Raw genomic sequence first — 27,059 nt, 5'->3', positions numbered from 1 at the left:
AGAAGCCGACTGAAGACATATTGTAGAAGGGTGGAGGAAAAGGATGCAAAAACAACAGTTGAGCAATCCACAGAGTTGTGAGCCTCTCAACACTGCCTCCCCTCATCATTTATTAATGTTCTGCTAGAATATTCATCCACCCAGCTACAGCGGCATCCTCCAAGAGAGAGAGAAATTAATAGAGCTCTGTATCATCCTGACACTCAACAGTGTATCACAGCCTTTGTTATTATAGTCACTTGAATATCATCCATCATCAACCGATGACGTTCATCCATCCCACTTGTCTGCTTATTTCATGTTTACTGTTGGGTTCGGCCACATAAGTTTTTGTTAGAAGATTATAGAAATATGGGGCAGGGCTGTCTGTTCTTGTTTTTTTTTAAACTATGAGCCACAATGTGGTCTGAAAAAAGCTGTGACTCTAGAACCGGATCACTAAAATGAGCCCCACAACCATACTCATGCTCGAGTAGGTCCGTAAACAGCCTCAAAATAGGTCTCCATCCATCTGCATGTCACTGATATGGCAAATCCTTGGCTGTTAGGATTCATACGGAGAACTTTAGCAGTAAACTAGTTTTGGGGATTGCTGCATTTGGAACTCGAGTCATCCAGTGCAGTGATGTGTGCTCAGTCTGCCAGCTGCTATGCTTCACTTATTCTGATTAAATCCTTTGAAGATGAAGGGAAAGACAAAGAATCTGGCAGTCTCATAACTTCTTATAAATCATCAAAAGCCAGAGAGCAGCTCCATTAATGTGTATACTGGTTCTGTGTTATCACACTGTGAATGTACTGATAACTAACCTCTAAGTCATGATGGAATTTGATGCCACTCTATGAAGTCGGTCACATCTGTCATCACATATGCTGTTAACTGTGTGAGGAATCATCTGTAGTTCCCATCTCCTCTCCTTTCTTCTGCTCTCCTTTGTGATTGCAAATATTATGAGGCACTGTGTATGTGTGCTCCTGTGACTGCATCATAATATGGCATGAAAATTCTTCTGCTTATTACCATTTAGTCAAATTTGCCAACCCACCGGCACAAAATATGAGTTTGCTCTGAGAAGGCTATGAACAAAAACAATCAAAATTTAATATTTTCCACTGCAAATTGTCTCAGCTCAGGTGGCAGACCCTGCTGCCTTGTGTAACTCAACTAAAGGGCACCAATATGCTGGTACAATCTGAAACATCCCTAAAGGATCATACAGCTTTGCTTAAAATTATGGATTTTCCGTGATGTCTGAATTAAAATTTGACATAATGCACACACAAAAATGTTCTCACAAATGTTTCTTGCTAACGAATTAGTTTAGAATAATTAAGTCCAATCTTCTAAAAACTATATATAGTTGTAATAAATAACACTAGAAAAATAATTAAGTTTAACATTGATCTGCATGTGTTTTCCCAAATTTAATCCTAGTTTTAAAGCCTTTAGTCAAAGCCTTATTGTTGATTTCATCTCAAATTCAACATCTCAAAGCAAGTGCCAAAATAATTTATAAAAACAAACAATCAGCAATTTATTGAAAAAGTGTGTGTGTATGTGTGAATATAGTGTGTGTGTGTGTGTGTGTATGTATGTGTGTGTATATATATGTATGTATGTATATATATATATATACCAATGTGAATGTATTATTTATGAAGTACTCACAGTTCCTTAAAGTGGTGTGATGATAATCACCACTTCATTCACTCCTGTAGCTCAATAAGAGAAGGTCAGAGTGGAGGGTTAAATACAGAATATTGAATCACTGAACCTGTGGTGATTCAGTGTCGGACTCAGCAGGTAAACCTCCAGCTTATCCACAAGGCCACTATACTGACCGGTAATACTATAGGGACTAAATTTGTGGGGGTGGGGGTGGTGGGGAGCAGCAGAGTAGAGAGACCAGTTTCAAAGTGATGTGATGTAAGGGGATTCAAATAAGAGCTGCAATAATCCAGATTTCTGTCATCATAGGATCAGTGCTGCTGTTGGCTCTGTTTGGTCAGCCAGCAGCCTGACCCTTCTCTGTCCTCGTAGTCTCCCATGATCCCTGGCTGCATCCCATTGGACAGTGAAGTTAGTAGTCGGCACAGAGCCACAGAGATCCATGTGGGTGCACGATGAGAAATCATGCATAGCAGTAGTAGTAGTCCTGTTAGTTCAGCAGCTTTGTTTGGATGATAGTTGGATCCAGCCTTATATTATGATGAGTCAATGACAGTCTCATTTAGCCTAACATCACAAAAATGACCGCCAACTACAGGGTCGTTGCTGCAGAAACGCGAGGCACACAAAGCAGAAAAAGGCCAAGCACTTAGCAATGCAAAAACAATGAGCCAAACGCTTCCCTCTCATTGAAAACAATTCTAAAAAGCCACCACATGCTGCTAAAAAGTGCTCTGATTGGAGCCTAAGAGTGTGTTCAATATGATTTCTGTTGATCTAATTGCAAATTCTCTTGCAAATGACTGATGTAAATTAGATGAAAGGATGTTATCTCCAGCCATAACAAGTGTCAACAATTTTGTTTGCATTTAGTTTAATTACTCATAACATTTTGCTGAATATTGTCTCGTCCAATCCATGAACTTGCGAGTATGAAAGCATTAATGCCTGCAGGGAAGAAGCCATCAAACTCTGGGGGAGGTTTTTGTGAGTGTTTTGGCTTCATAACAGACTTTCATTTCCTGTGGACACCTCTACAGTTTTCCTTAATGTTGCATGGCACTGCAGATTTCTAGTGTTTTTATTGTTTCCTGGGACCTGTGTCTCTGCAGTCTGTTTGGTCTGCAGTTTTTTTTTTTTTTAGTCAAGCTGTTTTATATTTTGAGCTCTGTATTTTTTTTTAAATTAATGACGCCTATTTGCCTGTAATTCTATATTACACCTCCCTTTGGTTTATGCATTTGCTGATTTTGATTTCTTTTATTAGCACAACAACCATGAATTACAATAAATATATATTTTTTCTGAATACAGTTATTACTTCAGATGAGTGATTTCAATGAAATGTCTGAAACATTGGCTTCTCTTATTCGGGTGGCATTGTTTTTGTTTGCACATATAACACAATTCAGTTGTCCCCTTTTTAATTTCCTGGCACGTTACTGCAGCATTATTTTATCAACTGCCTCCCTTTTCTGTCCCTGCAAACATTTATCATAACTGCAGCTCCCTCTGTAGCCTTTCCTCTCTTCTTCACTTTAAAAAATACTGTACAGTCCTCTAAATGTACTGAGAACAAGACTGGACAAGATGTTCTGTCCTGTTCTCCCTACAAATGGTTAAATTGTTGGAAATGTTACATGGAGATGGAAGTTTTGGCAAGAGTTGGACGTCAGTATGCATTACAACCACTGACAGTATATGATTAGTGAAAAGAGCTTCTGGGTGCGTGAAGTCAATGCAGAAGCAGTTGTGGAAATGGGAGCACCAAAAGTCAGAAGAGAGAGGCTCATTCAGATAAAAAAAAAATATTTTCACTGATGTTTTTTATAGATGGAAGTCGCTTATAGCTTTTTTTTACATTGCTTCTAAAGCTCGTGCAGTAAACAAATGTAGTGTATTGTACTCGAACACACGACAAATCATCTTCAGTGCTGCTCAATTCTGCAGCCAAACACTATATTACAGCAAGAGAGATGAATAGGCAAATGCATTACAGTGAAAGTCTTGTCTGGGGTGTATTGTAAATCATTTAGAGTAAAATAGACGATAAATGATGCTAAGCTTTAAGGCGTGTATACCTTATGCTTCATTCTCAGTAAATCAGTCCAACATAACACAACACAATGGGCTCAGCAGTGCTAAACATGCGTGATCCAAGATCCTCTTACTGAGTTGCAGATATACAGATTCCTCAAATGTTGTCAGAAACATCGTCGTATTGCAGGTAAAAAGCACATTTAAATATGTTTAGAACTTGGCAGGGTGCCATTTTTTCCCTGCTTGTTAAAACCAAGCACAGTCCAACAGTATGTCACTCAACAGCTCCCCTTTCATCTAAATATATGGTCATTTAGACGAGAGGGGAGCCCCCTCACAAACTCACTCTATATTACTGGCGTCCATGGCTGCTTACCAGCGATGATCATTTTATTGTATATTTGACAATAGATTTATTTTAACAATGATAAATATAATTTCCCAAGTAAAATGCTGAGCAATCTGACATTTTCTACTTCTCTCTGTTTAATGTAAATGTAAACTGAATATCTGTAAGTTTTTTCTCTGTGGATCAGATACAACAAGACTTTGACTCACTTTGATTGGGCTTTTTCACTATTTTCTCACATGATTAATCCACTAATTGAAAAAGTAATCAGCAGAGTCATCAATGATATGAATAATCATTAGCTCTAGCTGTGACTCTAGACCTCATCTTACATACTTCTCATACAACTGTAATAGAGATTGAAAACCATTTTCACAGCTGGCAAACTGTCTAATAAGCAGCTTTTTAGCTGTTAGGAGTCTCTTGACATTTATACGATGATTTAAATATGAAAAATAAAAAATGTAAGAAAGTAATAATTTCACCCTCAGTCTATCACTGATAATAAAACAGCCCAGCTGAACCTCAAAACCTTATTATATCTCTACTTTATTCTGTGTTGTGTTTTTAGTTTTAGTATGACGCTCAACCCTAAATCATCTTAATATTTCATCTGAATGTTTTGGGACTCTCTTCCTTCTGGGCACATTAGTGAGTCTTGATAGTAATAATCATAAAATGACATGAAATCCACAGCCTTTTTAACGGCTTATTTGATCTTCGTGTATTATTGGGGACGGGGGGATTTGAGATAGAAGAGAAAAAGAGACATGTCTAACATTGATCAGGTCTACTCTGGGATGCTTGCCTTTGTTGCCTGTGACATCCACTTTTTAAACTAGGACAAACAGAACATACACCATGTGATAATGCCAAATCTGAACGGATACATGTTCTCCCACCTTGTCTAGGTATAACACTGAGCCAGAGCCAGCCTCATTACCAAATTCAGACACTGACTGTGTTCCCGCTTGGCACAGTTTCCACAGAGCAATGCGAGCAAGATTTCCCCAAAGAAATCTAGGTTTAGCAATCCGCAATCTTAAAATAGCTTTGAATCATACATTATTACATAGCAGGCCTGCTCCCTCTGTCAAACTACACTTGCTGCTGTGATTATTGTCTCCTTGTTTTCTCCGACCTTCCACATTTGAAAAGATTCCCTACCCTCATTAGCATAGCTTTATGTTTGCTATGAAGAGACTTACAGGTGGCTTTTCTGTCTCTCAGATGTATATGCACTTCAAAAGAAAAAAAAACAACACTCATGAATAGATATTGTCATATTTTAAAGTTGTATAATGTACGAAACAACAGATGCTGGGGAATACGGAAAAACATACAATGCTGCTTTTGGAACATGAGGGCATATATTATGCGTGTGTGTGTGTGTGTGTGTGTGTGTGTGTGTGTGTGTGTGGAGTGTAAGTGGGCAGATTTCAATCTTCCAGCCTGACTCAGTGTGTTTCCCTTGGGTTCAGTAAAGCATAAAAGATGCTGGGAGGTGTAAAACCCCCTCCTGAACCTGCCACTGCTTCAGGAGGATTGATGTGACAATTTCACACACACACACACACACACACACACACACACACACACACACGCGCACAGGCAGTCAAACTCTAGATGCTAACTAGAGCCACTGTGTCAACTGTTAGCATGAACTATTATACAAGGTCCGAGTCATAAATAGACACACACACACACACACACACACACACACACACATTCATACACACAGATGTCACTGCCTTATGGGACAAAACCGAGCCTCTTTGTGTCTGTCTGTCGGTCCGCCTGTCTGCCTGTTCATCTTTTGTTCTTGTCAGAAGTGCTGCTGCTCCTCTGTGTGGCTGTCTGCATGATTAATCCTCAGCCTGTCAGCTGGCCAGCAGCGATACTGAAACCAAACAAAAAACTCAACACAAAGATTAGCAGCGTGCAACCTCTCATGGTCCATTTCAGGATGTGCAGACGTGTGCAGGTCGGGCTCCCAAATCGCCGCACTGCAAAGCAAATGTTTTCAAGGGCAAATATTGACACATGAGAAACCTGAGCGCAAAGAACGCTTTGTTTTCAATTTACACTTGATTACTGTCAACACTGTGGTGCGTCGTATTTCAAGGCATTTCAGTCACAGCGTGCACATATATATGTGGAAAAAGGTACGCTCGGGCTGATGGAGAGCGCACTACAGTATGTGTGTTGTGTTTGTGCGATGTGAAACCTGATGAATATTTTCCTCCTGTTTTCCCCGAGGGGTTGTGTGATTGACCGAAGCCAGAAGTTATTTCATGTGGCTGTCACCAAACTGCATTAGCGGGCCCGGTCTGTCTGTCTCTCAACAAGATAAGGGTATATTTCCAAACCCACTATTGCTTGCTCTGTTCTGCGCTGTCACTGAATACAATGACCATCACCACATTCAATGAATATTATTAGCATTTTTCTCAGGATTCTGTCAATGCGGAGGACAGCTTTGTGGGAGTAGAAGTACACACTGGTTTTGCCGTGGTCTGATATCTGAGCTGACTCTGGGAGAAAAGAATTTATACTGCGGTGAATTGTCCAGTCTCAATGCAATTATGAGGCAGCTGTCAAACGTCCATTATCACCAGTCATTAACAAGAAGTCACCTGGCCGAGCTGTTCCAAGCCGCTGCCCGTTGTTTCTTTGAAAGGAACTGACAGAGGTTAAGAGAGTGAAGGCCACTGAGAAATAACTGCTGTTGATTAAAAGTTGACAAAGAATGAGGATTAGAGGCCTGAAGAAAGAATGCTGTTTCTGAGGGGTCAGCAAGAAGCAACGTTGGGAAAGATTTCTGAGGTGGACCCTTTGTGTCAGCCAAGGAGCAATTCTCTCCTTCATCTCTACAGACTTTAAGTGACAATTCAGGAGGGATGACAGGTCAGTGTAGGCTAGTAGTGTTAGTGTTATTGTCCTTTCTGCTCCACGGTTACATGCAGTATAAAATGGCTACTGTTCAATTCATATGGTTTTACTTTAAAGCAGCCAAAGAACTGACATGTTAAATGGTAAAAAGGTGACACATTTCACCCATCCATACATCATATGTAACCACTTATCCTCATCAGGGTCATGGTGGGGCTGGAGCCTATCCCAGCTGTCTTTGGGCATACATCCTGGACAAATCGGCAGCTCATTGCAGGGCACATAGAGACAAACAACCATTCCCACATTCACATCTACGGCCAATTTAGAGTCACCAATTAACCTGTTAAGTGCAGTCTTTGGACTGTGGACTGTGGGAAGCCAGAGAACCCGGAGAGCATCCACAAGGTTTGAACCAGGATCCTACTTGCTGTGCCGCCTGTCAAAATTCATGCTATTATTATTTGGTGAAGTATTGAAGACTGTTTGACTATAATTCTTATTATTGAAAACATTAATTATTCAGACCTGTGGCTCATTCTGTTAGCTGTCTCTGAGACTCTAAGCTTACATGCATCACAGCAACAAGTCTGCAATTTCTGCTCAAAACTGGAGATTGAATAAATAGGAAAACAAAAGACTGGATACAATTATTACCAGTATTCCTAATTAAAACTTAGATGCTAATAACTTAAATAACAATGAGAAAGTTTTATTAAAAATTAACTTTTTACTTTTCGTTTTCAGACAAATTATCCATCTCACTTGTTTTGTCCTGAGATTTATGCACATTATTCTTTATACAAAATTTGACAGAAGCACTATTTATTTTTGTTAGAAAGGAGATTAGTCTTTTTGTCCTGCATATTCTCACTTCAAATTTAATTAACAGACAAGACAAACAGCTATAGTTTTTAATTAGTAGCATCTCCACAATCTTTATTATATCCTTCTTTTTTATTTAGCTCTTGGATTAATACCCATTTATTTTGCTGTCAGATTTCAGCCTGGCTGTGAGGGAGCAGTGTGGGAGGATTTCTCATTAAATCCAAAACAAAAATGTTTTCCCTGCCGCTCACGTATGTGCAGTGGAGACTGTCCCATCAGTGAGTGGGTATTAGTGTGACGTCAAGGTTGCTTTTGCTTTTGTTTTCCTCCGAGTTAATACTTTTACATATTGAAATATTAAAACTTAATGTGTTTTATCTGTCTTGTGCTCTCTCACTCATTCCCTCTCATCAGTAACCAAAACCAGTTGACAGCTTCAATTAAACCCTGTGAAATCGCCCCAGTATCTGTCTCCCTCTGGGGCCATTTATCTGTGTTTAGCTCTCTGCAAGCTGGGCTTGTCGCCAGGCAAACTTTAGAGAGTGTTTCATGTTCCTTCTTAAAATGTAGGACAAACTAGCGCCACCTGGCCAGCTTTAGAGCCCACAAACCGACGTATGTGTTCACGCTGTGAGTTACCTCCGGTTTGTATATGTTGGTGACATGCAACACATCGTAGAGAGGCTAAATTATTCCTCTCTTAGTCCTCTCTTTCCTTTGTGGGTATGTTTGCTGACTTTGACTCTAAGGCCAACTGATCAAAAACATTGCATCACCTTGCATCTTGCTTAAAATTGCACTAAACCACACCACAAAGACTACAGTCAACAGCCAGCCGACTGCTAAAGAGCACATTCTGCACCGCTGTGGGAAGAAATAACTAGTCTGTGTTCTCAGTCCAAACAACATCACAGTCGGACAAACAAAACAAACTAGAATATTTCATTCCTTTACTTGAAGAATATTTTCGAAAGAACAGGAAACCAGACTAGTATTTGTGAAATCATTTTTAGTTTTATGTGCAAAAACCATCGCTAGCAATCTGGAACAGTTTCTTTTTTAATCTTCATATTGCTGCATGAATGGGATTCCAGTTAAAAAATACACAAATAAGGAACTGACAGAGGTATTTTGTTTTTAATTGAAATTTCATGAAACTGTGGGACCTGTTTTCAGTGTGTCCGTCTCCAGCACGCCTCTTGATTTGCAGTAGAAACTATAGAATATTTAATCAAAACAACAGGTTTGATGTGCACATAGGCACAGAGGTTTCTGTGTTTATTTTTGCAACAGTCTGTTGCTTGTTGCACAGAATTTAACCAGTGGAATTGCTGTAATTGTGGCTTGACAGCGCTCAACATCACTGCAGTTTGAAACTACGGGTGGAACAGATACCTGCTGCCTTCAGATTTCTGTCACCAGAGCAAAGGAAAAACCTTCAAGCCTTCAAAAGCCAGCACATCCAATAATTGTCCCAGACATTTCACTGAAAAACCATAAAGTCAACCTCATGGTGGTGATAGAGGAAAAGGTAGGGAATCACCAAGTGTCATTATATTTCATCCTCGGGGTAGCACAAATGTTCAGAAAAACATTCAGGGCAATCCAGCCAACCGTTGTTAAGATATTTCAGTCTGAACCAATTATCTGAGATTGCCATCCCTGGAGCCATGCCGCAAGCGTAGATAAAAACAAACATCAACAAAGCAGAAGAAGCAATTTGAGTAAACATTTCTTTCTCCACTTAATGCTCTCCCTTTTTCTGGGCTACCCAAAAAGAAAGTGTCCATCTGGTGGATTCATTTTACCTGCATTAGTTGTGAATGAGCAAATTTACTCGCCGTTTTCAAGACTGGTTAAAAAAAAAAAAAGAAAAGAAAAGGGGGGGCTACATTAGCACAGTAACATTGTTTGAATAACGTGTGTGTGCATGTGTGTTTTGTTCTGTATAAGGGGTTATTTGATGATTGGCTGAGACGGTCCTCCTCTGAGAGACTGCGCTAGAAAACAAAGAGTTGCCATGGTAACAGTCAAGGGTGAAGGAGGAGGGTGTGTCGCGTGCTTGCTTCGAGTGCCGAGATGGACAGGCAGAATGGCGGGGGAGCGAGCGATGCATTCTGTGGTCCTGTGCCATTCCTGCTGCTCACCAAGTCGCTGCTTTCCTTCTCTTCCCGTCTCCCGCATCGCTCTCTCTTGTTGTCGTCCTGAAGTGAGTGGGAGGCTAAGGAGAACAAACGCTGCATCTCAATGAGACAGCTGAGAGGAAACTCATTCTCTCTCTCTCTCTCTCTCTGATAGTGCCTTTTTTCTTTATTTACAAGCAGCCTAACTGAGCAGGGTCAGGTTATTATACAATTTATTAACATATGTTTAATGACATGGAAGTGTTGTGAGGGAAGCTTAATGTCACACGGTTAAATGTTTACAAGATCATGTGATCAGAGATGATGGAAGGCAGCTTCATGAAGGGCAACAGAGGTTATTTCATGGATCATAAAATTTCAAGTGTGACATACATAGTAGATTTTTCCACATGATGCTTGAATTAAGTCTTCAGATCAGACCAAATTAAAACCAATAATTTTAGCACAGCTGCTCTTTAGAGATAGAGAATCATGATGGCACTTTAGGGAGTGGTTATATTGCAATTATGCTGCCACTAATAGAAGAGAGGGTAGCATGGCTGCTGTGGGTTAGTAGCTGACCGCCAGTTAAACGGCATGACGCTTGCTTCTTTTCCAGTTTGGTCTTATCTGTCGATGCACTGCGTGATCAGAAGAGTTTATGCCTAAAGGCTTCATAACCTCACTGACACACTATCCTTCAACCATAGATGGAAATGAAGAGATTGAAGTATTTTCTCCCTCAGGATGGATACAGTAAATCAAACTAAATTTGACGTTATTGCTTTGTAATAAATCTGATATGGTAATATGGGTGCAAGGACTGATTCTGTCTGTGACCGCTGATATAAACATATAAATCAGTTTGATTCCTTCCAACTCCAATCAAAAAACTGGTGAGTTCATTTCAGATGTCTGTCCTTGCGCTTTAAACTGCTTGACTTTAATTGAAAATTACTACTTGCTATATTTATTAGTAGGTACTAGTACTACTGATAACACTATTTACTTGTAGGGGGCTGGAGCCTATCCCAGCATGCCTTTGGTTAGAAGCAGAATAGTAGTGATTTCCCTGCAGCTACAGTTGATGCTTAAAACCTGCCTTCGGCAACACTGTGGGCCTTTTTGAAGAGTCTGTTTTAGTGGTTTGCACAATTCAGTGCTAATATGACATCAACCATCAGCCCTAAAGAATGGCTAATTTCATTTTGTACCTGTTAAATATGGTTTAAGTGAGTTTAGATGAGTTTATTCTCCAGCATAACCCCATAGAGCCTTAAAGAGCAGAGACAGATGTGTTTTTCTGTGGGCATTTGTGTGCGTAAGCAAAAAAACTATGTTCTGTTCATATTTTTCTGTGTATGTGTGTGTGTGCAAGAGAGAAGGGTAGAGAGCCAAAAGCACACTTCAATTGAAACAGCAATTTCCTCTGTGCTGAGGAGCAGCAGGAAGCCAGGTCTTCATCTTTAAAAGAAATGAAATACAGAGAATCCTCTCTCTCCATTATCACTTTCTGGAAACTCACGGCGAACTCTTCCATATTCCATCCCTTTGTCCGCTTTTAACGCTAAACTCAGTAGACAGGTCTCGTTTTTTCCTTTTCATTTTGAAAAATGAGCCGCAAGCAGTGAGGTTAGCCATAACCCCAAAGACTGAGTGAAAATGTATAATATAATCATTTAGACCGCAATATGTGCTCATAAAGGCACCCTCCCACATATAGCAGAATATATTTATATAACAGCCCATGCCAATCACACTGTGGAGTTGCAGTTTTAGTTTCTTACTTTTATGCTTATTAAACTACAGTTGTATTATAAGGTTTTAAACAAAATAATCCTTAAATCCTTATTAAAGGACAATTATTCATTCATTTTTTTTAAGGTCACCTTGGACAGTTTTCAGGTTTGCTTATGTCTGTTTACTTTGGTAAAGAAGTAACCAGATTATATTACCATTTTATATTTCTGATCAAGCATGCAAAGTACTTACCTCCTGTCAGTCAGTACAGCTTCAAGACAAAAAGTATGCCAATACAGTATTTAGTTATGTAGATGAAGGGCTTTTGCAACGTTGCAGTATTTCATTAATAACTATAGTGTTTTAGTGTACCAGTCAGCAAAAAAGAGCCACTTGTTTTGAAACATACTTAATTAAATCATTCTTTCAGTTCAATGTGTGCTTACATTTTGAACAAAAAAATCAAGGAATGAAGGAACTGTTAAACTAACAATAACGTGAGCCATGTAATCTGGCGAGGTCTGCGGGAAAAAGAAAGAAAGAAAATTGAAAATATATTTTTTTCAAAACAGCAGAGAAGAGCAGGGGGAGGAGAGTCAACATAAACATGTTATGTTCAGTCATGATGCAGAAAAATTGAGGTATTTTGCAGAATAGGCAGAGAATGTCCTCATTCGGCATGTTTACCCTGCAGTTGGTCCTCATCAATAGGACCAACTGCAGGGTAAACAAAAGAACAAAATAATCCAACACAGAGTGAGACAGTCATGGGTCAGTAACTTTGAAAAGTTAGCTGTGTTTACCTGTGTTTACCTGTGTTTACCAGAAAAGTGTTGACTGCACTCACCTTTTGCTTGTGGGATGCGTCACTGTTGAAATGAACTTGGAATAAGAGAGAACATGATGCTCCACTTTTCCAACCAGCTACTGCCTTGACACCTACTCCTCCACAGAGCACACATACGGTACGCTTTTGCAGTTAAATGATGATTCTTACAGTATATAGTGCACAGCTGGGCCTGTAGCACACATGTCAAAAAATGAGGCACTGGACAAGAGCACAAAGCACACAAATGTATCCAAAATGCAAGTAAACAAAACATTGTTTTAAATGTTGTTTTTTCTTTCGACATTTCTGTCAGTTGGGGTGTCGTTTAGCTCAGTCGGTAGAGCAACATGTACAAAGGCTTAGTCCTTGCCATGGCGGCCCAGCCTTTGAATCCAAACTGTGGCTCTTTCCCCATCTCTCTCTCCCCACATTCCTGTCACTCTTCAGCTGTCTCTGTCCGAAGAAGTTCAAAAAGACCAAAAAAAACCCACACATTTGGATGTAAAACAATTTATTTTATTTTTTTGCAATGAACAAACGTCATACTTAAACTTAAAGAGCAACCCAAGAGCAGCAGCAAAAGATCCAGTGAATTAGTTCTCATCTTGCTGCATTGATGTAGACGTGCACTTCAGATCGTGTCAGTGCTCAATGACATCACTGTTTAGGACAGTAATGTTGGGTGCGGTCAGAGATGCAATAGACTTGATATTATGATCCACCGGAAAGGATAGTGAACGGCTGCTTGTTCACATTTTGCCATCAATTAAACACACACTTTAAATAAGTTACTCTGTCAAATGATACATCCTAATATATCCTGTTACACACATGTGCCATTGCATTACGGGCAATTAAATGTCAGTGAACAAATGGACCATATCACGAAACACTGTAAATGATTCTGAAAACAATTTAGACGCTGTTCATGTTATTAGACAAAGAGAGAGATCACTCTTATGGCTGCTTGATTGTTGCGGGATAACTTCCCTTTCGAATTTTTATGATTATTATTACACATTTTTCATTGCTGGCTATATTAACTTTGGTGATGTCAATGACAAGACATGGAGGGCATGACATCAGAGATGATGTTACAGAAGATGTTACAGCTTTTAGGGAGCAGATAAGCTGAGGCTCATGTTAACATTAGCTCAGTTAGACAGGTATTTTATAATGTGACTGCTAGTTTCTCACTGCTTTGAAACTTACCACACTCTGGGTATTTTCTTTTCTGTTGCACCCTCCATTCACCCCGAATAGTACCATCTCAGACTGTTTTGTTGTGTGAGGTCACATATCGGCTGGTAGAATCCTCAAACAGACCACCAGGACTGCAAACATCTTAGACACAACAGTCAGCCGACGTTCTACATTAATATAATATAATATTAATGAGTTTACCCAACTAGTATTTCTAGTGTCAGCTAGCAAGGGTAGCAACATTTAATTGAATAGTCGACTAACAGCACATATTCCCTGTTTGTAGTCACATCCTCTCTCGCCTTTAAATTTTATTAGTTCATAATTAAAATCTGCTGAGAATGATTCATTTGAGCAACACTATTTTCTATCATCAAGATATGTTGCCACTGAGTTGATAAATGATGTTATTGAATTATTGCCCAGCCCTAGAAGAAGCTTTGCTGGGAAACATTAAGAAGTCGGCATGTGAGAGATTGGTAATTTGTGTTCTCACCTCCCCGCGTATCTGAACGTTGGAGATGTCACGGCTAAATACCTCAGTGATTTTGATTATTACTTCAAGCTAAGATGAATTGTTTATTCAAAAGAGATTCTTATTTCTGTCGTATTGCATTTAAAGATTTAAATCTTCCCTTTTCACGGTTCTTTAACACTCTGCAGGGTAAATGACACTCATCTGTTCTGTCTTGCCTCTTCTCTGTTGAAGCCTGACTGTCTAATTCACTGGTGTGAACAGAGGTCATAACTTAGAATTCAAGGCAGAGAGACATTAGTATTCCTGAGGCCCACACTCTGACCGAGCCATCTGCTGCTTTCAAACTGCTTGTCGCGCCCTCTGTCCGCTCCTCAGCCCTGCTTTTAGACGCACACACAAACACTTTTAAGACATGAGTCTGCCAAACAAGGGGAGTGTCTGAGGCTAATTTAAAGCTTTATCTTACTGTAGATGAAGCGTTTTGTCGCTGACATGAATAGTTATTTCCGTGGAGACAGCCCTACACAAGTGGTCCGCAGCTGCAGCTCAGAACAGACAATTGGGATACTGCAGGCAGACAGGGTGGTATGTTGTTGTTAGTACTGCTGGTGTGTGAGTGTCAAACCTATTTTAGTAATAAAGGTAACAGCTTGAATTTGTGCCTACATTTCAGAGCATTTATGTGGGAGGCCAATACTTTGTGTGTGTGTGTGCGTGCACAGGTGGGATGTAGGAAGAAGTACAGTGATGGAGACAGATGGATTTTGATTTCTTTTTGCACCAATCATTGATATTTTTTCTTTAGCCACTCCATTTCTATTCAAGTTCCCATGGGGCTGGAGCATATCTCTGCATTAGGCAGAAAGCAGAAACCAGCTGGGATATAAAACATGTGCAGCTATGAGCAATTTAGAGATTTTGTAGGAGGAAGTCAGAACAATACAAAAACAAACCCTCTTCATTTAAAGCATTGGGGAAATAAGGGTGACTGGTGGCCAAGAGTTTAACATGCTGACCATGCAATTGCAGTGTCCTTGGTTTGAGTCTGACGGAAACAGCAAAAAAAAAAAAATCTTGTGGAACAAGAATAAAAAATGTGTGCAGCTTGTCAGTTTTACAGAGTGAACCGACAGGGAAGAATATAACAAGGACCTCCCGAAGATCTCATTTCCAAGATAGTGAATTACAATTCAAAGGAGTTAACCCACAAATGGGTGTATCCAAAGTATATCTAAGACAGAAGCTTTTTAGTTGGTCTATGATAAATGTCTATGATAAAGGCATGGTACATAGGTCAGCTGTCTGCTGAATGTGGTCTGTTTGAAGTTGTAAACACTACAAAGTCTGCAACTGATGACAGATATTCACTGTTGGGAAGCTGATCAGAGCGACATAAGTAGGAGGTAGATTTAAGGCAGTTTGTTCAAACTTCACCGCATGTGCTTCCAGCTTCACATATAGCAAAAGTAAATACAACAAAAAAAAGATAACGGAACAGTCAACTTAGTTGAACTAAATAAAACTCAACTTATAACGATGCAAAATACAACTTAAATAAAGTGTAAATTGCTACACCTGATCAGCACTACAGTATGTGTCATTGTTCAGTCTGTCCTCCTCGACAGACAAAAGGCCACTGCTTGAATAGCCTCTTCATTTGGCACTACCTCCCTGGCTGTACTAATGATGGAGGTGACTCCACTGGCTCCTAATTTAGCAGTTTTCAAAGTTATAAATCACGCTGATTATAAATTATTTTAAATTATTATTATTATTATTATTATTATTATTATTATTTAAATTATTATAAACTAAGGATAGTATTAATAAATGAGGCAAATGGTCTCACCCACTTTGTCATACTCACATTCATTGTGTGCATTCCTAAGACAATATAACGAGAGAGACAAACAAAACAAACTAGCCAACCGTTTTCAAGGTACGACCAATCTAATTAACCTCATAAAGACTGTAACATTTTCACTTCGCCTCATTCGTGGTATTTTGCCCGTCGGTTGTAGGAAATGTCGAAGTGAAAAATACGGAGAAACTGCACTGCAACAGGGCACAAAACTGATTCAGTGAGGTGTGTGCCCATCACCAACTGCCTCCTGTGACCATTCAGCATCAACAGGGGCTGCCTAAGCTGACTAGAGCCACCTGTGTGACCTAGTGGTGCCAAACTCCCAAATGTTGGCTCAAAGATTAATTTAAAATATTTAAGCTGATGACTGGATAAAACATGGAATGAAAAGAATTAAGCTGTACTATCCAGTCATTCAGTTTCTGTTAGAAAACAATGTTTCAAGTAAAATAAGGATATTTTGTTTAAGAGTAGGCACCACTTAATAATAAATAGGATTCCGCATATAATGACAAATGCAGTGGAGCACATGCACAAAGCCATAATTAATGTAATGTTTGTTTCATAGGTATCTTTGTGAGCTAAAATTAAAAAAGAAAACCTCGGTCTAAGAAATATGGAGAGGATTATTATGCTCAACAATGAAAGCGAGAGATCCTGTGTGTACAGCCATTGTTGTACCGTACATCATAATTCATTCTAAATGTGTCCTAATGGTACTAAACATATGCGACAGATCCCCCGTGTGTCTTAATGGTGGCATTGCCATTCATTTAGAAAAGCATGCAAATTCAAGAAACACAAATCAAATCTGAAGCGCATGCCAGGCAAAGTGGATTTGAGAAAAGGGGACCTACGTAATCTCCAGATTTACACAGCAGGTGTAATGTTAGTTTGGGGGAAATGTAAAAAAGAAATGACATGAAACAAATACAACTCCAGTGAAGCAACACCACACAAGAAGAAGAGCGCTTGTGAATATAGGAAGCTAACAAAGAGGAGGGTCAAAGGGTATCAGTCCCCAGGGGATGCAGTTACCCATAGTTACCAATCCTTAGCCCCGCCTCTCGGGAATTGGACGAGGTGGGGCTTGGTCTCTACAGGAGGATGCTGGGATATAATGTAGTGGAAGAAGGAGGGTGGAGTCAGGGAGGTGCATGCTGTGTAGCAGCTAGTTGGGGGAGGGGAGGAGCAAAGAGAGAGGAAGAGAGGATGAGGCCGTTGTTACAGCAGATCCCAGCAGCGCTTTTGTATACCACAGCTCAGGACCTCAGGTAAGAGACAGTCAGTGCTCAGCTTCTTACACAGTGACACACCAAAGTCATTTGCAAAAGTGCAAAGGGAAAACCTGTAATGGGCTGTTTTTAAATGATGATGTTGCTTCATTATATGTACATGTTGCTATGTTTCATCAGGTGTATAGGATGCGTGTCTTTATGTCTCTGTGCGTATGACCAATAAGCTCCATTGGAAGAGCTCCTATTCATTTTATAACATTTCTGTGCCAGTCAGCTCAGTACGTGTGCTTTGTGTCCACGTGTAATATTAGTCCCCTGGCTTTGCTACCTGTGGAGCAACCAACTGTGTGCATGTGTGTGCTCCTTTTCTGTATTTGTGTGTTTGTGTTTTAGAAGGGGCATGTTTGTGCCAGCTTGTGCAGAGCTAATTAACCAGCATAATGACTGGCGGTGGAAAATGTAATCACGGTGAAGGAAAATGGGGGAAAGAAGCAACAACACCCCTCTGAGGGCAGTTGTTCACAGCAACTGGATGGCACAACAAAGTGGGGATGGCGACGAAATGGATGACACAAAGGGAACAGAGACAAAAACACTGAACTTTTTGGAGTTGGTTGTGAAAATGCAGTACAACTAACAGTAACGTGCTCTTATGTCTCTCATCCTGAATTCTGCGTGTGTTTCTTTTTCATGTTTGTGATACCTTTATCTTGTTTTTGTATTTGGGAAAGTAAGCCTACTACTTTATATCTAATGTATCTGTTACAGTTGCAGCGCCACAGGGTGCTGTAACTTGCTCTGAATGTTGATGTAGCAAACGCTAGAATACCTTCTAATTTATTTAACTGGATCGCGTGAAGACTGGACATTGTTTAGTTATTGCTTTCATGGAAAAAGTTGAGTTTCATCACAGTAATCACACCACACTTCAGCAAGTAGAAGTTTGACTGTTCACACGGGAACAAACGTGTATATTTTATCAAGCTACCTCCTCGACACAGAAAGAAATAGTTCACTGTCTTCTGGCCTGCACTACTTAACCAGGTCTTGTGCAGAATAAGACTTTATTGTCTCCCAGGTTGACCATTCTCAGCCCGCAATCTACTGAAGGATCAATATAAGTCTTCACTGACATCTGTAGGCACAGTGGTATCAAGGCACATGTGCTCCACCTATGTGGAGATGACCTTGGTTTACCTATTGATTCTTTCTCCAGCAGTGTCCCATTAGGTTTCTGTGAAGGCAGTATGCTTAGAAAGGCTCTGCTCTTTGTGTCTATTGTTCTGAACCTGAGCCTGAGCTATATATATTGAGCCCACTGTTGTGTATTTGAAGCCAAAGTTGTGCTAAGTAAGCACAAAAGTGTTGCTCTGAATGTGGCTGAAGTGAAGCAGAGACTGTCGCGCTCAATTACAGGAGTAGATTGGTTTGTCAGGCTCTGGTATGCATAGAGCAGAAAAGGAGTGAGGGAGATAAATGGAGGACTGTGTCTGTAAGGCTGGGTTGTGCGTATGTGCAAGTTTGATAAAGGCAGTCTATTGCCATTTTGATGGGTGGTGGTGTGAACTTCTTTTGCCTCCTTAAACACACACTCATACACTTTTCAAAAGCTTACTGGCTTTAGCCTTGAGCATTTGATTTTATTCTATTCTATTGTATGTTCCTCTGTTGTATGCACTTGCATGGGTGGATTAAGAGTTGTATCTAACACTGTGCCTCTGTGTCTTTATCTGTCTCCCAGGATCAAACCAATAACAATGCATGGCCTGTAAGCCGCCAATCATGGCTCATAGGAAGAGGCCGGGGACTGCTGGAGGAAACAGTATGGCTGCTCCAGGCCCCGTCTCCTGTCCCGCCCCTCATCCTACCACAGAGTCATGTGATCTGAAGGTCCTGCCCCCTCGGCAACGCCCAGTTCGCTACCCCAAAGAGTCACATGATCCGAAACCCCTCCCCCGTTCCTGCAAGGCACAATATTCTTCTCCTAAGTCTCATGAAGTGAGTCACAACCATCCAGAAGTGGATGTAGACACAGAGGTTGAAGTGAAGAGGTACAGCAACCAAACAGATGCAGAACTGGAGGACCAGCGGCCAGCAACGCCCTCCACACCAGAACATGAACAAGATGACCACGACCGGGCAGACTTCCACGGTGGTGCTGACAGTCTGGATGACGACTCCAGCTCTGACTACATTAACAACACCTCAGATGATGAGGAGGACTATGATGACGGTGAGCACAGTGTTAATCACGTAGATGATAAATATTTGATTATTGTCACAGATAAAGAATCTATCCTCGCCCCTCCATTATTGACTCTGAGCTCATTTATGTTTAATAAAATGTTAATAGAGATCGGGAGATTACACTTGAGCGACTGAGCAAAAAATAAATAAAAGAAAAATGTAATAAATGTCAAATACAGTCAGCTTCATCGAGAGCAATACTTTTTCATTCAGGTATTCATACTAAATTGTTGGCACCGCTACTGGTGCTTGAGAACAAGGTTGTCTCTCTTTTTGTGGATTCAGGCAAGAATGCAAATATCCCCTCAAGTTCAAACATTTTTCCACCAGCAAGTCCCACATGAAAATAAAAACCTTTAAAACCACGTATCACAGTGTAGATGGGAGATGTAGCTATAACTATAAAGAACATTAATCTTAGCATTCTTTACAAACCTGTTTTAAATTGGAGCTGAATATTGATTCCTTCCCTAATGAAGTGAACATTCTGTCTGTGATCATAAATCCCTGCAGGACTGGCAGAGGAGGATGAAGGTGTGACTTATTACATCCGCTACTGCCCAGAGGACGACAGCTACCTGGAAGGTATGGATTGCAGCAGTCAGGGAGACTGCAACCACAGCCACAGCCACAGCCAGGTGGACTGTGCCGGCACCATGCAGCAGGGCGGAGCCCACGCAGATGAATGCCAGGAGGCTGTGGAAGGCTGGGTCGAGGAAGGAGAGGTTGAGGGGGAGGTGAGAGAGGAAGAATGGGTGGAGGATGAGGAGGGAGAGGGGGCAGTAAGAGAAGAGTGGAGGGAAGAGGAGGAAGAGGTAAGGGAAGAGTGGAGAGAGGGGGATGAAGATGCGAGGGAGGAGTGGAGAGAGGAGAGCCAGGTAAGGCAGGAGCAGTGGGTGGGAAGAGAGAGGCACAGGGTGGAGGAGTGGGGTGAGGGAGAGGGGGAGGTTCGCTGCGAGGTGGTGGAGCAAGATCCAGATGAACAGATATACAATGGCAGACCAGAACCCATCCTAGACCATCACCATCACCATCATCACCACCACCAACCCTCCCTGCAAGACACACTGCACAACCGAGAGGAAGAGGAGGAGGCAGAGAGTGAGGAGTACTGCCCGAATGAGGAGGAAGATGAGGAGTGTGACGACGAGGACAGACATGGAAGGGCCTACACTGGAGACTACTATGCCCCAGAGGACAATGGGAACTCGGTGCGAGTCTCTCCGTACCGTAGCCGTAAGGTGCTGGTGGTGGAGGGGGAGACGGGGGAGGAGGCAGAGGAGGACATTGACCAAATTGTTGCAGAGATCAAGATGAGTATGAGCATGGGGAGTCTTAGCAGTGGCACTGACCAAAGCCCAGAGGAGCTGGTGCAGGACCCTGCGCCAAGTGACTACCCTCACCCCAAGCCTGACACAGCCCCCTACCCACCAGCTCACCATCGCCACGACAGCAGGCCCAAGTCCCTGAACCTGCCCTCCATGCACCACAACAACCCTGACCTGCAGAGGGGCATCAAGGCACATCCACGCTCCCCTGAAGACAGGCAGAGATGGGCACAGGAGCAGGTGAGCTTCTTTTTAGAGGTTAAATGACTGGTGTGTGCAGTGTTGTAGTCTATTCTGGGCTACTGTACAAACATTGTGATTCAATATGGTGGACTATGTGGAAGAGGACCAGTGGTGAAACACAAACATGATTCTTATTTTCAGATGATTATACACTACAAAAGAATAGTTATGCATATTATATTCCAGTGAGTCCACATGTAAACCTACTTAAAGTATCAGCATCCCTCAATCAGTATCCATTCAGCGTCCCTGTTGGTTTGTTTTTTCTGAGACATGAATATAAAACCAACACAATTTGGATTTTAGAAAATAAAACTTATGCAAATTTAGCAGTTAATTTAGTCCATTCAGTCATTATAAAAAAGAGGGGCAAAGGATTTGGGGAAAATATGTAATTGTAGCTGCTAACTACTTGTCTAAAAAAGATGAATGAATGTTAGGTGATGAGCTAGAATCAATGGAGAAAAACTTACCACTTCTACTCTCTTTAATCCACTCTCAGTTCTTCTAAACATCAAAATTATAGCAGCACAAACAATATACAAACACCTGCACACAGTGAGCTCATTAAGCCAAGAGCTTCATTGTGTTGTTAGTTAGCCGGCAAAATTGAAATTCAATGAATGAACATTTTACCTCTTGTTAAAATGTTGCATGTGTTCTCCTTTAATAAAATGGCAGCCCTTGCATTTAAAAAATTCCAGAGGAGTTCTATTCAGAAATTATTACTGCTCTCCCTCTCTCAGGTAATAGTCCTTTTTTTCACAGCACACACTTGAGACTTGCCATTGTTAAAAATGATGCAGGTGTTACTAATAACATTAACAATGACCGTGTCCTATTCAGTTGTACCAGTTAAGCCATGGCAGTGTGTCAGCGAGCCAACCCTGAAACTGAAGCAGCCGATTTTATAATTTACACCTGTGCTTTTCATACCGTAACATGAGTGAATGTCTTTAAAAATAAAAGCTGTGAATTAAATACTAGTTAAAACCAGACTAGTTGAATTTCTCATTCAACTGAATCGCTAGAGTTCAGTGCTAATACGGTCAGAGCCTTTGCACAAACTGTACAGATACTAGATGAAAGGAGCTTTGTGGTGAGGAGCCTGAGATGAGTTACAGGTGACATGCTGCTCATCACCATCCATCGTCGGAGCCTTTCCCCTCCCCCATGTTACCTTGAGATGTCCCCCTCCTCGTTTCTCTCCCCCCTCATGGGCCATCGATATGCTCAAACACACACAGAGCTCCCCCCATCTTCTAAAAGTCAGATGGTAAAAGGAGAACAGAGATAGTCTCCTGTGGGCAGCATGCTGATACACACCTGCTCCACAGTGAGCACATGTGCTTGTACATTCACTGTGTAGCTCATTTGTAGCACAGAACTGGGTCAGACAGAATCACTAGAATAAATTGGAAGAATGTACAGTACACTCCACATTCGGATGACTCCCAGACTCACTGAGATAATTTGGCCGTTCCAACCTCTGCTATCAAATGAAATGCTCTCCGTACACCAATTCAACATGACCCTTGAATGAACCAGGACAACAATGAATTTGATTTGCAGCGTTGCTGCACAGAGTGGAGCCGAAAGATAAAGTTAAAAGAAGAGTTAGGAAACGGAGGGAGGCACACACATCTGCACACTTCTTTTGTTCGCATGATTAAGGTTTATCAAAGAGTATTTTAATCGTACAGTACTTTATATGGTGCTACAGTATATGTGTTAACCATCAGAATATCTGTGTTAAATTATTCCTGACATCTTTATATATCACAATGGCCGACTGATTTCACAGCCTAAATTAAGCCTAATTAATTAACATCCTGCTTCTTCAGTAAAATATTTGCCATAATGAAAATTTCCTTTCTACCTTTAAGGAATTTTAAGACTTTCCTCAATAATGGAAAACCACTAGTCCAATAAAAGCAGCCTTTTGGATATATTTATAACACATTTATGTATTACACATCCACAACTTCTCTTAAAAAGGCTCACTTTTATCCATCAATGTTAAAAGACTGTGCTGTACGCATGTAGCCTTTGAGTAGTCTGAATTAAAAGTGTCCTACATGACCTGCCAAGTCTGGGGCTAAAGACCACTTTGGTAAACAACGGTCTACCTGTAATTCTCATGTTTTTTCCTAAAAATCTAAACATGTATATACATCAGATGGATATATGTCCAAAAAAATCTAATCACATTTTTAACTTTAAGAACTGAACCTGGCCTCAGTGTTGCCTTTAGCTGAAGATATTATGCCAGTCTTCTCAAAGTTGTACACGTAGCCTCTTTATGAGCTGCAAATGAAGGTGTGTACAGTGTTTGACTGGATCCACTTGAGATTCTGTACGTGAATGTAGTTTTGCTGAACATCACGATTTAGCATGCTATCCCACCAAACAACAACACGAATCTCATTAATTTAATGGTTGTTTGCACAACTGAGTTGGGCAGCGTGATGAATACTGATCGGGACTTTACGTTTACCTCTCCCTTTACAAATGAGGCCAGTAATGTCATGTTTGTGGTGATTAATTTCAATTCTAGATGCACAGCAACTTCCTCTGGATTCTACCTTTTTTTTTACTGCCACACGAAGGAGGAGGAGGACGAGGTTTTATTGGCAACTGGATTTCATTACAGCCAGTAACACGGTTGAATGTTAATGAGCAGTTGTGGACTGCAAGATAGATATCCAGGGGAATAAATATAATCCTCCCTCTGTGTGATTATATGCTAGGTGTACTGTATTTGTGATGAGAGATTAGACGAAAGAGAGAGCTAGCTGAAGGACAAGTAAAAGACAGAACTTAACCATGTGCCAGCTTAGACCAATTTAAACTCAGACTGCTTGTTCGGGAGAATACAATGCAGGATTCTCACACACCTTGTTACCAGCAGGTCTACCTACACAAACCTCCTACATGTGAGTCACCTGACCTTTCCTCCCACTTGAACTTCTGTCTCTCAGTTGGACGAGAAATCTTTTCCATGTGCTTGACTTAGCTTGTACAATATTTATCTCTGTGCTGTTCAGTTTTATCCCATTCTAATTCTCACGCTCTTGCACCTGTTCTTTTTTGTTGACCCACCAGGTGAGCAATGGTGCAGAGCAACCCAGAAAACAGCAGCGCTCCGACCTCAACGTTCCCCTGGAGAACAACAATGTACCAGAGGTAAGATGCTGCTGATGTTTCGTGTTTCTGATCTGCTGCAAGGTCATTTGCGCTTTAGACAAAGGATATTGTTGTTTATGTACATGTGCCTGCGTGTGTGACTGTCTGTGTGAATTAGTAATTGTGTAATTACAACCTCAGCTCATGTCCTCCGCCTGCGGCCTGATAGTTCTCTTGTAATTGAGCGGCGTGTCTGCTTGCCGTTTTATGAGAGCCATTTTTCACACAGATGTCTGCGGTGGAAGCGTCGTGTGCAGGCTCCAACCACACCTCTCCATCCTTGGGCGGAGTAAACTTTCTAATTGTGTATCTATTGTGATCCAATTGATCCAAGGAGATGAGTCCTTGAATCTCATGAATCGCGTCGCAATTCACAGCGCTCTCTTGTCTATAGATTCCTCCTCCCTCCTCCCTCCTGTTCCTCCTCACTCTTCCACCTCCCACAGCAAAGTGTAAGGTGTGTAAAGTGGATGAGTAACGCTTTGCACACTCTCCACGCACACTTTTGCAGTGCCCTTGAGCAAGACGCATATACTGTAACCACTATCTACAGGATTACAAAGTACAAGGGTGTAAATTTAGGTAACTGCAAATGTGGAGGCAAAATCCCAGAAATGTCTGAATATGTATGATGCCTTTAAGTAAAGGCATCAAAGAGAATTTCTCTACAGGGATCAAGAGTGTTATGTATTATTATTTATTATATTATTATTTCATATTTATTATCATTATTATTCATTTGTGATGGGGTTGCTGCCACGTTTGTAATTGATTTGATTTAATTCTGCCTTTTTCCAAATGTACGTACACTTTTAGCATTTTGTGTGTCCATACATGACAACATTTTGTATATGTTTTGTATCATCCATTTTTTAAACCAGGTGAGGGGTTTTCTTTTGTTTCTCTGCAGTCAAATAGAACCAAATTCTACCTGCTGACGAAAGCAACATTGACGGCAATGACAAACAAAACACAGTGGTTGTAGTAACAGGGCAATTGCCACTTTTCATTCATTTTAATGTCAGATTTTAGGCTAATACTGTTCACACAGGGTTGCCATGCATTGTGAAATGGTTTGTGAAAACAGCTTATTAACCACCTATTAAACCCGTTCACCAGCCTTTCTGTCATATCCTGTTTTTGTCTTCCAGCCAACAAAGAAGGTTGCATCGTTCCCCAGCTTTGTCGATGGTAAGTTAATCAATCTGTCTGCACACCTGTTTGATGATGAAATCAAAATATCGTAATTGCATGGAGCCATTCCAGGTATTTCTTTGCCTCCAGTCTGTCACAGCACAGGCTGTGATATAACTCTTCCGCTGCTCCTTCCCCGCCTCTGGGCAGATGCTTGGTCTAATAACGTGTGAGGGGCTTAGCTGCCTGTCTGCTCCTTCAGATCATGACAGCACATTGTGTCCCCGAGTGGGTGTTTGAAAGTCCACATCTACATATCACAGACGCAAATTAATCTCAGGCCAGCCTCCCACCAGCTCTGCACCTCCATCAGCTTGCTGCCAGTGGCCATCTCACTGCTCAGTCCCACCCAGTCTGTTATCTACACTTCTCCATCTCCAGAGCAACAGTGTTTGGCTCTATTTCTTCACACAGCACATTGACTGCAGTGATTACAATACGCTCTCCACCGCACACCCGACCCATTCAATCTAACCACACTCTGTCCTTCCCCGGGTCACAGCAATAATCATTCCTCTCTGCTTCTCCCCGGTCCAGTCCCAGGACCCTGTGAACCAGAAGACCTGATTGATGGAATTATCTTTGCTGCTAACTACCTGGGCTCCACTCAGCTGCTGTCTGAGAGGAACCCCTCCAAGAACATACGCATGATGCAGGCCCAGGAGGCTGTCAGCAGGGTCAAGGTACTCAAAAAAAACACACCCACGCACCCAAATGCACTGACTCACACATGCAAAGACACACACTGTGTTTGGTTTTTGGCCTGAAGATATTTATATCCATACTTCTACTCAGTCAGCAGGCTGTGTTTCTTTCAGTTATGCTGTTTTATTTCCTCTGGAGGTGTTGACCAAAAAGTCCCAGCAACTAATCTCCAGAACTAATAGGAAGGTTCTGCTGCAGAAATTCTCCCAAGGAATGAAGAATCTTTAAGAAACTTTAAGAACCTGGGATGAACCTTAGATCCAGGTGTAAAAAGAGTACCTGCTCTCATAGGTAATCCTTTCTGATGGTTCAGGAACTAGCAGAGCAGACTTTGCAGGGCTACACATCATTGATTGGCCAAACAGCTGCTTCAACTTGTGTTTATTTACAAAATAAAGTCCTGGGCACCATTACGATGCCATTCCTTATATTTTGTTAAAATGACTGGAAGGGAGTCTGTTGTATGTTGCTGCTCTGCATTTGTACAGTCGCATATTGGAGAGGTCAAAATTCAATAGTAAAAAAAATACATTACGTCATTCATTGGTTTGCAGAAATAAAAAAGCATTAATAACGATAGGTGGCTGATCAATCTGGGCATCCCTGTTCTGCAGGTTCAATCATTGTCAGTACAGAAAACTCTGAGTCATCAGAAAGGTTTACTACCAGAGTCTGCACTTTTGGGGGAAGAAAACCAATTTATTGTGGTTCCTGAGTACCTAAAAAGGTCTCCTGCTTCCTTGAAAAGTTCCTGTAGGGGAAAACAGCTATTTGAAAATATATCTAAGTCATCTAACTTATTCCAGACTCTTGTTGAGATGTGTTTGTTCATATCCCAGGAGACAGCATCCAATCAGTTGCTGCTGCTTCAGAGCATTTCATACAATGACGGTATTTCTCTCT

General features: G+C 41.1%; 1 protein-coding gene across 1 annotated transcript in view; it reads left to right on the top strand.

The window, feature by feature from the left end:
- Positions 1-27,059, top strand: part of apba2b (amyloid beta (A4) precursor protein-binding, family A, member 2b) — a 57,147-nt gene that overhangs the window by 15,087 nt on the left and 15,001 nt on the right. The window contains exons 3-7 of the mRNA XM_010731424.3: positions 18,995-19,486; positions 20,014-21,068; positions 24,177-24,257; positions 25,409-25,448; positions 25,989-26,134. Of these exons, the coding sequence (XP_010729726.1) occupies positions 19,015-19,486; positions 20,014-21,068; positions 24,177-24,257; positions 25,409-25,448; positions 25,989-26,134 (1,794 nt within the window). The 5' untranslated portion in view covers positions 18,995-19,014. The remainder of the gene's footprint in view (positions 1-18,994; positions 19,487-20,013; positions 21,069-24,176; positions 24,258-25,408; positions 25,449-25,988; positions 26,135-27,059) is intronic.

The sequence above is a fragment of the Larimichthys crocea genome, chromosome VIII (assembly GCF_000972845.2).
Source record: "Larimichthys crocea isolate SSNF chromosome VIII, L_crocea_2.0, whole genome shotgun sequence".
Lineage (NCBI taxonomy): Eukaryota > Metazoa > Chordata > Actinopteri > Sciaenidae > Larimichthys > Larimichthys crocea.
Note: the sequence above shows the minus strand (reverse complement) of the source record. Positions and strands in the feature narration are given on the sequence as shown.